Here is a 14,760-nt window from a genome sequence, read left to right on the forward strand (position 1 = left end):
CTGCTGTTTGTACATCCGGAAGGTGGGGCTTTATTACAGGAGCGGTTTGTGTTTGGAAAACCAATGTCTCGAAACACTCTACTAATGCAATCCTCAAGATAACATCAGCTGACGGCAGAAATTATCATCCTGCTTTGGTAAGGCACTATACACTTATTGGTCTAACAGTTAGTAAATATGTTGTGTTTTTTTTTTTGTTATTCGGCCTTAATAGTTTTATAATACCACACCTGTTTTAAGGAAGGACGAGCGACCGATGGAGCCAGAACGGTAACTGCTTTACATACAATGCCCTCATCCATCTTTGACTTTAACACATTTGTGTATTTTAATGTCGTCTTTAGTTTTAAAGCTTGTTGTTTTTAATGATTATGTTAAATTGGTTTTCTATAACCTCCAAAATGAACGTATTAGCTACCTTACTCTGACTGGTAAGTTCTCTTTAGCCTAGCTGAGTTACCCTGTTGTTTTGGGTCAGTGATGTGAACAAAGTAAGCAGTCTTTTCTGGGCACATGTACGGACGAAGGACGCGAACAGATGTTTAATGTGACTACACGGTGGTGCTTTAACGCTACATTGTTTGACACACGAGATACTTGAAGTATTGTCCTTGCAGTAAAGTCCGTGTTTACGCTTTTGTGTTGATGCTCAGCTGCCTTCACACAGCAGTGTAGCTACGTTAGCTTGTAAACTCAACTTTTAGCTGATGAAATACATTACTGACGTGAGGTTGGTGTTTATTTTATCATGTTTAAGTTACTATAACTCCTGATTAGAGTTTTCAATTACCTGTTGTAACTAAGCCTACTTTTCCGTTAATCATTTGTCACATTGGATTGTGCTGATAAGTTTCCTTCTTTAGGAGATGACACACCCAAACTGGCTCACGGTTTCCCCAGGCTAACTTAGTGTTACTGTCCTTTAAAACAGATGAACACATTGTTTTCCATCTTTATTTCTGGTGTAAGGTTCTAGTTAATTATCTAGGCATGACTAATCTCCACTTAACATTCAACAAATGTATATAAACCATTTTCAGTTCAGAGGTTTGGAAGACGCTTCACAAAATTAGTAATTGGTGAACATTGGAGGATAATGAGTGATAATCGGTGAGGTCCCTATGCTTCAAAGCATAGAGTCTCATTTAGCATGTCCCCAGCAGTTTGTTGGGTTGAACCAGTGATTGAATTCCACGTCAGCCAGTCATCAAGGATGAGTGCATACTTGCCACTGTCAGTCCAAAACAATCAGTTTATGTTCAGGGCAACAACTTCAGGGGATGTTTGGCAGAACTCTTCCAGCAGCTTCCACATGTCCACAGCAAGTGATCCGCTGATCGATCGACTGTATAAATATGAAGTCAATTCAGTCTTTTGAAATATAATTTGCACAAGTTTATTGCAGACACTCACATAGGAGCATACATTTATTTTGTGTCTGCATTTATGACGCAAGTATAAGCTAGTGAGTGTGACATCATTCAGAAAGTTTTAGTTAGCAACACACCAGCCTGATGTAGTCTGTATCTCTAATTTACATCAAACCAACTGTAAATTAACATCACTGTTTGGACCTGAAAAAAATAAAAAACAAGGTTTAGTTATTAAGAGCACTAGAGGTGAAACATCGTCAGAGCACATGAGAAGAGAGCAATGACAGAAAACCTTTTCAATAGAAGTCATTTCTGGGTCGGCTTTTATCCCCAAAACCGATCGAAGCTCTCTTCATGAATGAAAAGCTCTCCCACTGTAGTTTCCGTCCAACACCAGTCAGATTCTGGTTTGGCTCGACAGGCTTCCACAGATAAAATGTCTTTTGGTTTCTTGTGCTTAAGTGGAGTCTGTGAAGGAGTCTGTGATGTGCTCGAGGCCAGTCAGTGAACGCCTCATTTTAACTTAACTCATCAGTTAAGTATTCTCTTATTAATGAGCAATAAAACATGATTGTGACCAAGTTACATAAAGCCCCTTTTAGGTGATGGGCTAACAATAGAGTAAAGAATCAAGAAGTTAATTTGTAGGCTATTAAACAGAAAAACTGAGCCTTTAATAGAACAAGAAGTGTATAAAGTTGGTTTGAACGATTAACTTGGATTAAATCAAAGAATTACATTTGCAGAGTTTTCAACCACTCTCCGTTCGGGGATCATTTTTCATGGAAAGCAAGATAAGGAGAGGGAACACAGGGATAGAACAACCAAAACGTCCTTCTGTGATACACAGCATGAGACTATGACATCCAGAAATGTGTGTTTAACCCTTTAGAGGGCACTCATTGAAGTACTTGGAAATTTAAAAAAAATCAACCTCAGAGTGTTATTGGGGGGACGTAACAGAACTTTATTTCTTTTTTCCGAAAAAATTTATTTCATGTCGAAAAATAAACATTGACAAAGTTTCCATATTTGGTTAAAATGCCACAATAGCAGGATGAGTGACGTAGGGCGATCTCTTCTGATTGGCTGAGTGAGGATCACGTGCTTCTCGACCTTACTGAGATGTACGGAAAGTACCAAAAAATAGTTAGTTGCCCGATTAAAGGGTGAAGTACTTCTCCCTTCTGGTGGGTGTGCATTCAGAGCATCATAAGTTAGACTCTCTCTATTGACTGAAACAATAACACAGCTGTATTGTGATCAATTATGTGAACGTTGCTGTTGACTTCACAGTTCAAGGCTCATAGCAGGCACCTGACATGAGAGGTTGAGGTCTGAACCGGCCATGCATTCCTCTTTTCTCCGCTGAGACTCTCTGGATGGTTTGTGTTCCTCAATCTTCATTCTTTTGTAAATATAACAATGAAACACATTTTCAGCAAGACTTCAATGTTCTTATTTGAATCCTTATCTGGTTGGCTGATAGAAAGAGCTCTCTGTATTACTGATTTTTTTTTTTTTTTAATTTTCTCCTTCCTTGGCATCAGTCAGAAAACCATCTGCTTATGAGGCTGGCATGTTACTTATTTATTTTTTTGATTTAAGAAGTATTATTTTGCAGAGGAATGATTTACTAGCAACGTAATAACGTACATAACACCTTTTTTAATTTTTCAAAAATATGAATAAATATTTAGCTCAATAATAGGAACAATGTTGAACTTCTCTAATCATCAATACTGATGCACCTAATGTTTTATTAGGAAAATGCCCAAAACTATTTTTTTTTTAACGTTTAATTGTATTGTGTTTTCATGCATTTATTTTGAAAGGACGGTGGAAAGAGTAGGAAATCGATGCAGCAGTCGCAGCCAGGTCAAACTTGAACTTCGTACTCATGCTGCATTCCAGTTGAACATGGAAGTGGGCTATTCCGAGTTCCCAGTGGGAAGCGTCAACTGGAACGCCCCCTGAAGTCGTATTTAAAAAGTCGGAGTTACAGGAGTTCTGTGTTAGAATCCAACATGGCGGCGACGTGCATTAACCGCACATTAAAGCTGTAACTATAGCCGCTTGCTCCTCCTTTTTGTGAGATTAAATCAATCACCCAGATACTATCGTGACAGTTCTCTCTGTGTTAGTTTGTGTTCAAACTATCGCGTAGTGTGTTGTTATTGTCTCTTATTAGCTAACAAAACAGAGGTGCTCCAGGAGGTATCCATGTTGCTTTTAACTGGAACACACTCAGCTCGGGTGTGATGTCATTCCCAGCTCTGAGCTCAATGAAACGCAGCAATACAGCAGGCCATTTGAGCCCCTTCAAAAGTTAATTCGACCCCTTCTAGGCATCATTGCAGCAGTAATAAAAACATGTAGTGGATGTCGTTTATGACGGCCCTCAGCACCTTTGTTGGCACGAATGAAGTCGTGACACTGTCTTTGTGCATCATTATGTTTCATGGCCCATTAGCTGGCTGTGTGTTTCTGAAACTCTGCTGTTATTGTGATCCCAGAGGGGAGTCAGGAATGTCGTTTTCCTTCATGTACTGAGAAACTTACTGGCTCATGATCAGTAATGTACCAGTACTAAAGTGATCCCAGTCCCAGATGATGGGAATCAGACAATTAAGCTTTGTATTAATTGGTTTCATGGTTTTAATTTACTGTGCGATAGGAATCTTAAAAAAAAATAAATAAATAAAATAAAACACATCTGAACCATTGATTGAATGTTTTGTACATTTCTGTTGAATATCTATACATTCACGAAAACAATGAATAAAATACAACAAAGTTTGTTTGGCAGAACATAACCCCATGCTAACATGTCATGTAGACATGTTCACTACTCCCCGTGATTTAAACTGCAAGTCCCTGGAATGGTGTATTAGTGACCTCGTCTTCTTTCTTTCTACTGAAATGAAAAAAACAAAAAAGAGTGTTTGGATAAAATTGTCAGCGACATCTGCAAACATGTAAAAATACAAAATGTTGTCCAATTTTGGCTGAACAAAAAAGCTTTACATTACTTTTTTTAATCATGAAATAAGTCATGTCAGACTCTATATGCACACTACATAAAAAGTCGGGGGATGATTTGCAACGGAACAAAACTGCACAACATTTTCATCACATGCTTACAGAGCCAGAAGAAATGTATGTGAATAAAAGCGTCTCACTCTTGGTGGCTGAAGTAGGAAGGATTGGACCACTGAGGGGATTTAGTTTCCTGTTGAATCAAAGGCGTCTCTGTGCACGGCCCTGGCTCAGGGTTCTTAGTATGCATCGTGGAGTGCTTCTTGAACACGTCTCTCCTTGCTTCAGTGAACTACCTTTTTTTTTTTTTTTTTTTTTTTAAATCGTCGCTGTGTCTTTCTGACTGAACACTTTTATGGGTGCCTCAGCTGTGAACACACGTTGCATTGCGACGCACAATAAGATCATGAGCTGCATCTGTTGACTCATTCTTAAACGCCTCAGGACCGAGACGACTCATCTTGGTTATTTGTTCTTTTCCACACAGGGAGCTTCGTGATTAAGATAGGCTTGGCACATTATTAAAGACTAGTGGTTAGTAAACCCCTTTTCATTAGCTGACATCCTAATAGGAAATTTGATGAGATCAAAGATTGTTTAAAAAAAAACACACACAGATGTGGGAAAATGGATGTGTTTCTAAAGGCCAGGTGGAGATGACTCATGGTTGCAGCTTTTATTTAGTAAGTTAACTGACTTTTTGAGCCTTCTTGATTTATTTCCCCAATAAGCATGTTCATAATAAGTGAATTTCTCTTCACCAATAGATGAGTATACAGGGCATAAAGCCTTATTATTGAACTGTCAAGCAGGATAGAGGTGAAGCAATTTATAGGGCTGAAAAATCTTGGGGGGGGGGGGGGGGGGGTGCATCAAATAATATTTTAAATAATCTTTTCATCACAATAGAAATCATTTTTATACAAATAAAAGTTGTGTTCCTTTACAGTAGGGCTGGTTATTTCCTACAGCCTCATGATGTGATCTATATCACAATACAGAGGCCATGTGTTGGGATACCTGTGAACTTCGACAAACCGGCCTATAACAGCTGTTCTGTGGAGAGAATAAGGGCACATGCATTGCTTTTAAGGATGCTACCATTTAAAACCCTGAAAGTATCTCACTCTGTCGTCTCTCTTTTGTTCTCGTTTACCTCGACTTTCACACTCTCAGTCTGTGTAATGGACCCATGAGTGGGGATTACATACTGTGTATGGTGGCTCACTCTGGAGGGTGAATATGTAGAAACTGTCTCTTTGAATTAAGAGAGTGTTTTACATGTCCTCCTCGTCTGGGAGGTTTGACGTGCTCGATGCCAATGTGGATTAGCTTCCCTGAAAGGCTCTGCCACCAGACGACATGGTGCCTGTGTCCGATGGAGCTTGTGTGTTCTGCAATCTCTATTTATTTTTTTATTTTTTTATTTTTTTAAGTGCGCTCTGTGTTTTGCCAACATATTCAAGACCATTTGATCAGACTTTCTACATTTTTTGGTAGAGCAGGTCATCGTCCCTTTCATTTTCATTGTGTATCCCTAAAATTTGCATTTTATCCTGGAAATACTGGTTGCTGTACTTTGTCACTTCTCCATCTTTCAGTATGAACCAGTTAATTTAGCTTCTTTTATTTCCATCTATATTAAAAAGGAGATCATCTTCAGAGAAGGTAAAGGGGGGGTCATGGATTTGAAGTGTTTAAATTGTAAATTCTGGTGGTTTTTTTGGGGGGTTTTTTCGTGCGAAATGACTTGAGTTTCCTGTCGTTTCTTTCATCACTAGAAGTTCACTGTTTTAGTATGTGGAACACATGGAAATGATCACCTTGTGGAGGATCATACTCTACATTCCTTGCATTAGACAGAGATTTGCTGGTTGCTTTGGTGAGGGAGTTGTTGTTGGCAGCAGAACTATCAAAGGAGCATCTGTTTAGATAATACTTGACAGTATTAGAGGGTATGGAGTGGAAAACACTAGTAAGATGACTTTCACCCCAATGAATGAAGGTGTGACCTTTATCTTCTGTTGGCCTCAGTCAAACACCAGAGTTTGTATTGATCCACCACCTTCTCCTGGTCAACGCAGAATACTTCAGTTTAAGCAGGTGACACGAAGGAACAGCCAGACTGAGGTCATCTCCTTTTCAGATCTGTGGAATTTGAAGCGTTGTTTTTTGGGCAGAAAAGCCCGAAAAGAATCAGATAAGAAAGAAATCCCCTCGACCCTGTGACCTCTGAACCCCCTGAATCAACAGCTCACATTTATTGGACTCACTCGATCACTCATAGTATTTCTCACTGAGTTGGAATAAAGCCGTCTTATATTTGACCGACGGCATCCCACTTTACAGGAGTTTGTTTATCATACATCATCAGTCCCAAGGCGAGGCTGACAGAATTTAAATTCTTTTCCCCAAGAGCTGACAAGAAAAACATAAAAACAGACATTATGATGCAACTGTGCAGGAATTTAGATTTAAGAGTGTTTTGATCAAATTTGTTGAAGTCCATCCTGGAGATTAGGGACGTAAAGATTTATCATGAGGCCGTTAAAAATCGATTTCAAAGGCGTCAAAATTCACAGCGGTCCTCCGAAAAAAACGAATGGCAGTATTATGGTGAGCGTCAGCAGCTGTAGAGCAGAGGCGGGTTGTTTGTAACAAGCAGGCGTTACCAAGGTGACGCCAAACGTTACAAACAAGTGTGTTTTGTTGTCCCGCTCGGCCAACCGAGTACGAGAGAGATTAGCAGGTGCTTTGGTGTTTTCATGAAAAAGTTCAATGTTTTTAGTCATCATTTGTCTTCAGTCTCATTTCGTCAAATTAATCGTGTCGGTGGTTGAATGAAATCGCAAGCCATACTCAAGATTCAAGTGTTGGGGTATTTGAAGCATCCCATGGAAGTTTGCCAAAAATGAATTTGGTATCTATTTACAAACATGTTCTGACTATGACCATGAGCATCGACGTGATGATGAGTGGTGTTAAAGATGTAATCTAAGTCCTACAACACTGCCAATATGTTACACTGCATCATCGTTGATAGAGTCTCATTTGAGCATGCTGAAGTATTCCCCGCTGATTCTTGCCACGATGAACCCGTCCAGGCAGAGCACCGTTTAGTGTTTACGAGGTCTCCTCTTCCGCAAATCTTTTGGGATGCGTTTGTGTCCATGAGCGGAGGTCATGACTTGGATTGGATATGTGCTGACTGCGGCATCGGTTCGTGTGCGTCTCCTTCCCATGAGAACTTTCACTGGCCTATTACTGCTAACAAAGACAGGAAGAGAACAGGTCAGGCTTTACTTCCTGGTTGCAGCGAGAGGGACCGTGATGCCACATCCTCTGTACCGATAGCTGTCGCACTATGAGCTGGCACGCTCCAGTGCAGGTCATTACGATGCTGCTTTTAAACAATGCAAGGAAACCAATGCACACATTCATGATGAAAGCATCCATGTTTGAAATCCTCTTATTTTGCGTACACTTTATACCGGTCAAATGTATTCTCTATGAAAAACCTTCAGTTCTCAACTTGTCCACTCGTCAACATCATGACGCTGATACAGATACAACTCGGGCATTTCACTTTCACTTTCCACTTTTCAACTGTCCAGAAGAAGTGATTGAAATCATCCTGTATCTCTCTGTAACATTCAACAGAAGCTCCACATGCTGTCTTTACCCTTTTCCACACAAAACAATCGACCACCGAATAAAGGCCTGACCTTCCCCCCAACAGCATAACACAGTGCACCTTCCCGTCTTAGTTATCATTGGAAGTTGTGTTTCAACACTTCAAGCTATTCTAATGAGCTCATGATGCTTTCTTTCAGTCACACATACACACAGTTCTTCTATAAAGGTTTTTAAAGTGCATGTTTTATAGATTAGGTTCCCTCTCTAAGCAGAGATGTAATAACCACACTGGCTCATTCAGTCTGTCGTCCCGTTCTGATAAATGACTTGTTTTTTGTCATCTGCTGCTCGTTTACAATCACTTCCTGTCGAGGGTGTGCAAGTTGAGACAAGAAAGGCATTTACCCTCAATTCAATCGGCTCCGTTCAAGTGTCTGACAGCTACAGGAGATATGAGAGTCAAGTGAAAGCGATTCACTGTGAGCTTTCGCCCTCTGAGAGCAAAGTCCGTGTGGTGGAGAGATCGAGGGCAAATAATGTGCTCCTCCTTTTTAATGGAGGTCAGCACATGACACCCTTTTCTAAATGCACTCCTGCAGTACAGAACGGTGGCTTCATTACAACTAATCAGCTTCAATGACATTTTGATAGTGTACTTACAAAAAAAATCTTGGATTCATGAGGAGAGGCAATTTGGCACTTTAAAGTGAAGAGTGGGGGGTGAGGATTCCAGATTTGTTGGAACAGAGCCTCGTGACTTGGCACAGCAAGTCCAAGTCACTGTCATAGTGGAAATCTGTCAAGTAGCAACTGCCATCTGTCCACGCATCTCCATAGATTCTTTTCCTGTGGATTGTGACCGTTGTTCATTTTGTAATTCGCAGGTTGTGTGGCGGAGTGTGTGAGCGCAGGGAAGTGTGTGTGTGAGTGTGTGAGTGTATGTGTGTGTGAAAGTGACAACTAGAAGGATCCAACGATGACGACGAGTAAAAGTAAAAACCAGAGCTCTCTGGCACTGCACAAGGTGATAATGGTGGGAAGCGGAGGCGTGGGGAAGTCGGCCCTCACACTGCAGTTCATGTACGATGAGGTGAGTGAACACATCCGTATAAATCACAGCTAATTCAAAAACAGACACGCTCTCATATTTAGTTTTTACACTGTGCTGTTCTCTCTGGTTTTTTTTAATTCTCCTTTTATAGAATAAGAATACTATTATTTTTAATAATGTTAATCTGTATCATTATTTTTACTAATGTTAATCTGTATCATTATTTTTACTAATGTTAATCTGTATCATTATTTCTTAACCAAAAGCCCTACTAGGGACGTGTGGTGAATTAGCTTTGGCTAAATAAACATGACAATGCATCAGATGACTTTTCAAGCTCATCTTTGGTTTATTTTTATTATTTTGAATATGGAGAGATACAAAAACAGTCAGTAACCTAATTCCTCTTGTGATTCAAGATGACCAGACAGCAGCCAGAGAAGTCCTTTCTACATGAAGCACTTTGATTATTTCATCAGACCTAATCCTGTTTGTGTTGTGTTTTCTAAATCAGCACTTCCTGTGAATGTTTTTTTTTTTTTTTTTTTTTAGTATGAAGTAGTTCACAAATGGAAAGCTTTAAACGTAAGAAAGAGGAAGAAGAGTTCAGTTCATAGAACATTAAAGCTGCTACCTCTTACTTAAAAAGGAACTAAGTTGTAGCTAACGACGGTTGCTCCTGTATCACAGATGTACTATTAATCAGAGATGAGCAGTATTGGGGGGGGGAAAAACTGACAGTTTTCTACCAAACAACCACGTTTTTACTTGTTTTGTTCTTTCTGTGCTGTAAGTGTCACACACATGGAGAAGTAGAGACCGGCTTCATCATGAACTTGACACAGTGAGCTCGCGGCGTGTTGTTGTGTTACCTTACACGACTTCAACCACTCACCACAGAGCAGATCGAGCGGGACAGGAAGTCAGACGCCAGAACAACGTTCAATTATCCAGTTTATTTTCAGATTAGAACAGAATGGACAGTTTTGCTGTTGCGTTTTCTTGAAGGTTTTATACCACACACATGGTACTAGCTCGTGCTGAAGTTACCGCAGGATGTCATTGGTCTCGTGACCCCGAGCTGTCCGACAGCATGAGCCGCACCGGAGCTGACTTATCTGCTGGAAGCCAAGAATAAAAGTTAACAATCGGCTCTGAATCTGCTCCAACAAATCCGTATATGAGACCACGGCATTACGAGCTGACAGCGCGAGTAAACTCCTTTTTAAATGCACCTGGAGTTCATAAGCGCAGCGTCAATGTGTGACGACAGCAGGGGAAACGCGGTCTGTGTACGTGCACACACTGACAAACTGAAGGTGACATCAGACAGACTTTGATGATCAAATGAGAATACTCAAGTTTTATTTCCATCAAACAACCTTAAAGTCACAGCATGACAGGTCACATGATCGACGTCACATGTCCTGCAGATGACTGTTGCACATGCACACATCACATATTCGATGTTAGAACGACACCGTTCAGCCTCACTAGTCACTTAATGCGTGAATAGGGATTCTTGTGTTAAGGATGAATATCACAAGTACACTACACATATTGCTATGCTGGGACAGCATACTCGACATTTAAGCCACGTTTATGATTCCGCGTCACGTTGACGGCGTGCCTGCGGTGCCGACGCTTTAGGGTCGAGTCAGTCCTGGTTGGTTTCTGCTCTTAAACGGTACACATCCCTGTGCTCGATTACGTGGCTGAGAAATGTAAATATTGTAAGCGATGTAGCCGACTCCACGAAGTTGCTCATCTCGGGTTTTACACTTTATCATGTCCAAACAGCCGTCTCTTTTTATCACCAGTTTGTGGAGGACTACGAGCCCACAAAGGCCGACAGCTACAGGAAGAAGGTGGTGCTGGATGGGGAGGAGGTCCAGATAGATATTCTGGATACAGCCGGCCAGGAGGACTACGCTGCCATCAGGGACAACTATTTTCGAAGTGGCGAGGGCTTCTTGTTGGTCTTCTCGATTACGGAGCACGAGTCCTTCTCCGCAACTGTCGAGTTCAGGTACTGTCTCTCTCTCTGTCTCTCGAATTTAAGCTCAGTTTCCACACAGTGGTCCAATATGGATCAGTACAGTTTGGTTCGGTAAAGCCTGATCCTGTTTGCATTTCCACAGCCAACTGTTGCTGGCGTGTCAGCCGGATGCTGATATCCGCTTCAGCTACGTCATAGCATCTCATCATAGCAACTAATCGCTAACAACTAACCCACTAATAAATTCAATAAAGACAAAAACACGACTCAGGAAACAAAACCGACGATGGAAGACATCCAGCAATTCATCTACTCTGTCAGTGGCATGTGGCTCTCTATTACAAAAACTCAATCCAGCTTTGTTTCACAGAAGTCTGTGTGCTGCGAGGAGAAATACAGACGAACGATATTGACTGTGTATTTAAACAGGGCAGTGTTTTGTTCGCCGCTGTCACACAGGTAGTGACGGACGTCTTTCAACCAATCAACAGACTGCAGTGTTTAGCTCCACCTTTTAGGGTCAGCTCGATATTGGCACCTCGACAGAAGGGAACCAAAGAGTAAAACGGTACGGGTTGGTAATTTGGGAATCTTTCACAAACTCAACCACTTGGTGGAAACGGGGCTCTTTTGGTCTCAGTTTCCACCTACCATTTGTGTTTATCACTTTTATTTTTCAAATGAAAGACACTTGTCGTTGTTGAATGTGATGCACTAACCGATGAGGAGTCTGTGTTTTGCTTGGACAGAATTTAATCTGAGAAGCTGTAACATCGGCAAGGACTTAGCTGTTTCTACCATCTTGAAATAGTGTCCCTTCTGCTCTGTGAGGGTCGCAAGTGTCCGAAAGTCACAGTTTATCTTAATATCGCTTTTTGACTTCTGTCAGGTGATGTGAACAGTGTCTCTTTTTAGAGAAGATTGAACGTTTTCAGTGTTTTTTCAATGGTGGCAGCTACTCTTTCCTCAGCTGCTTTTTATCCAGAGCTATGAATTTGCCTGAACATGTTGACCATGCTGTTATGTTAGCTATCCCAAATCAACTCCTCCCACTTATGCTTACTGTCAGCCTGAGAATCATCAATCCATACATTGAAGTTTTTTTTTTTTTTACAACAACCAAATAAACCAACTAATTTCAAACTGCTGTGAATGACATCCAGTCTAACCACTCTAACAAACTCTTAATGTTCTGTTCATCACATTATATTGACATGTTATGCATGTTTAAACCCAACAGTTTATTTATATATGTAGAAGATATTCATTTGCAGAAGTACAACTGGTGAAAATACAAAATTACAAAAGAAGCTTTTGTTTTCTGTTCTGAAGGGAACAGATCTTGCGGGTGAAGGCAGAGGAGGATAAAATCCCTCTCCTACTGGTAGGGAACAAATCAGACTTGGAGGAGCGGAGACAGGTTTCTGTTGACGAGGCTCGAGGGAAGGCTGATGAGTGGGGTGTCCAGTATGTAGAGACATCAGCCAAAACCAGAGCCAACGTTGACAAGGTATACTAACACACACTCCGTGCTTTGTTCATTAACACAGATGGATGCTTATCTCTCAATTCACTCCTTGTTTTTCCTTCTCCTCAGGTATTCTTCGATCTAATGCGGGAAGTACGGGGCAAGAAAATGTCTGAAAACAAAGATAAAAACGGAAAAGGAAAGAACAAGAAGAATAAGAAGAGCTTCAAAGAAAGATGCTGTTTACTTTGAATCCGTCATGGAACATCTGTGGAGTTGAAATTGAACTAAGTGTTCATGCCATTGTCATTTGGATGAAATTTTCAATTTTTTGATATCTTGTTATAGTTTAGTATTTAGAACAATCTAAACCCCCATTTGACATTTTTAACCAGTTGTTAATGGCTGTTTATCTGTAAGTTAACCACTGAGGAGACTCTGATGGCAGTGCTTGATTGGCTTAACGTTTCTGCCCCTGCACTTTGCTGCGTAAGCCATTCTCCACTGCTTAACTCAGCAATTATACTGCCTTTGACTTTCATTGTATTTTTAGCGCAAGAGTTGTTGAGTCTCTGTTAATTAATTAATTAATTAATATTGAGTTGTCAATAAGCAGTGGCTGTAACAAGAGCTCCTATTTTATTTTATTTTTTTTCCCCTTATTCTTAGCTTGCACAATTCTTCACTCGTAGTTAGTGCAGTACAGACCCCAATTATGATCTTCATCTACCTACTAGGAACTCTAATGCTGCTGTCTGTCCTATTTGCATTCATTTTAATAATCTGTTCATGAATGTTTGCCTCTTTCATTGTTCTGAAGATCTTTATGAGTTCAGGGCAAGTTTGTAATGTTTGTTAAAAACCTAGAGCTTGAAATATTCCTTTGAGCCTTCCTTTTTTATGGTGCTTGGTTTGTTTTTAGTCCCTTTTTTTTTTTTTTTTTTGATTTTCTGACCATGAGAATCCGACAATCGGTGCAATCAGAGGGCTTGCTGCCAAACAGGGTTTTTTGATTCCACTGTTATCAGGCCTTACATGATTACAAGAGATCGATCGAAAGTTGATTTTCTATTTTTCACAAGGACTGAAGCTAACTTTATTCTTGACAATAAATAAAACAAAGAACCCATAATTCATGTCAAGGTCGTTTCTGAACTTTTCATGTAAACTAAATAGTTTACATTTGTAAAATATGTTGAGTCCGTGAAGAGAAAGTTGTGTTGCGTGGTAATTAATATTGAGTTGTCAATAAGCAGTGGCTGTAACAAGAGACTGTTTTGCTTTATGATGTTCTGCCATGTCTATGTAACCAGATGCACATCCCCTCATGTGTTACTGTGTTTCAAATGTGGACAATCCAGAAGGCCATATTTCTTTTTTTGTCAATGATTGAATATAATACCAACACCTTTTTTTTAATATACCATGCACTACACTACATTGCCGACACCTAAGATGTCAGTGTAATTCTTAGTGGGGCGATGACAGAGGTCTTTAAACATTTTGTGCCAAGAAAGAGAAAATTCTAACACGTTTGTGGATGAACAGTGTGTGTAAAATAAAAGAGTATGTGAATTTACAAGAACATCCTACTACCTTTCCTTGTCTGTGTGAATGAAGCTTTGATTGGGGAGCCACCTACTTTGCTGTTTTGTAATTAAGTGCAACAGTGAACAAGATTATTCTACCACTGCCAGATCAATTTTATTTTGTACTCCTTTCATTTTGCTTCAGTTCTTGCTGCTGTGAGTTTGCTTTTCTCTCTGCAGTAACTGTTCCTGAATAAATGTGTTTTTCTTTATAAATATTCAGCATTTATTTCTTTTGTGTGTTACCGTGGATTGTTTTATATTATGGAATAAAGGGAATATAAAGAAAAATAGTTTGAGTATCGTAAGAAAAGAATATATCCACTTACAGTTTGAAAACAAAAAATAAATATGTCTGAATATACTGAATGCAGGTCTATAACCCAGAAAATACATGTGTTGAAATTTGGTTTAAATATACTTCAAATGCACTGAAGAGACTAAATGAAAATCTAGGTACAGGACATGGAACATGAGAATTATAATAATTATAATATAATCTATTCTGATGTCGTATGGGAACTGGTGCCACCTTGTGGTTTTCTATATGTAGTAGTTTCATGTATAAGGGTAAACTTTATTGATTCCTCAATGGGGGAAATTCA

At 39.9% G+C, this 14,760-nt stretch overlaps 1 protein-coding gene across 1 annotated transcript; it reads left to right on the forward strand.

The window, feature by feature from the left end:
- LOC306832309 (ras-related protein Ral-B) lies at nt 1-14,367 on the forward strand. The gene is made up of 6 exons (XM_079356884.1): nt 1-137; nt 8,933-9,138; nt 10,920-11,128; nt 12,431-12,608; nt 12,696-13,140; nt 13,183-14,367. Exons 2-5 carry the CDS (start codon nt 9,025-9,027, stop codon nt 12,816-12,818), a joined length of 624 nt encoding a protein of 207 aa, XP_079213010.1. The 5' UTR covers nt 1-137; nt 8,933-9,024; the 3' UTR covers nt 12,819-13,140; nt 13,183-14,367.
- Nucleotides 14,368-14,760: the final 393 nt, after the last annotated feature.

The sequence above is a fragment of the Symphodus melops genome (assembly GCF_947650265.1).
Source record: "Symphodus melops genome assembly, chromosome: 12".
Taxonomy (NCBI): Eukaryota; Metazoa; Chordata; class Actinopteri; order Labriformes; family Labridae; genus Symphodus; species Symphodus melops.

Bases quoted from the DNA above. Each gene is read 5' to 3' on its own strand.
- LOC306832309 (XM_079356884.1), top strand. From the start codon at position 9,025: ATGACGACGAGTAAAAGTAAAAACCAGAGCTCTCTGGCACTGCACAAG. The intron at 9,139-10,919 runs GTGAGTGAACAC...TTTTATCACCAG, and splicing joins TGCAGTTCATGTACGATGAG to TTTGTGGAGGACTACGAGCC. The intron at 11,129-12,430 runs GTACTGTCTCTC...TCTGTTCTGAAG, and splicing joins TCCGCAACTGTCGAGTTCAG to GGAACAGATCTTGCGGGTGA.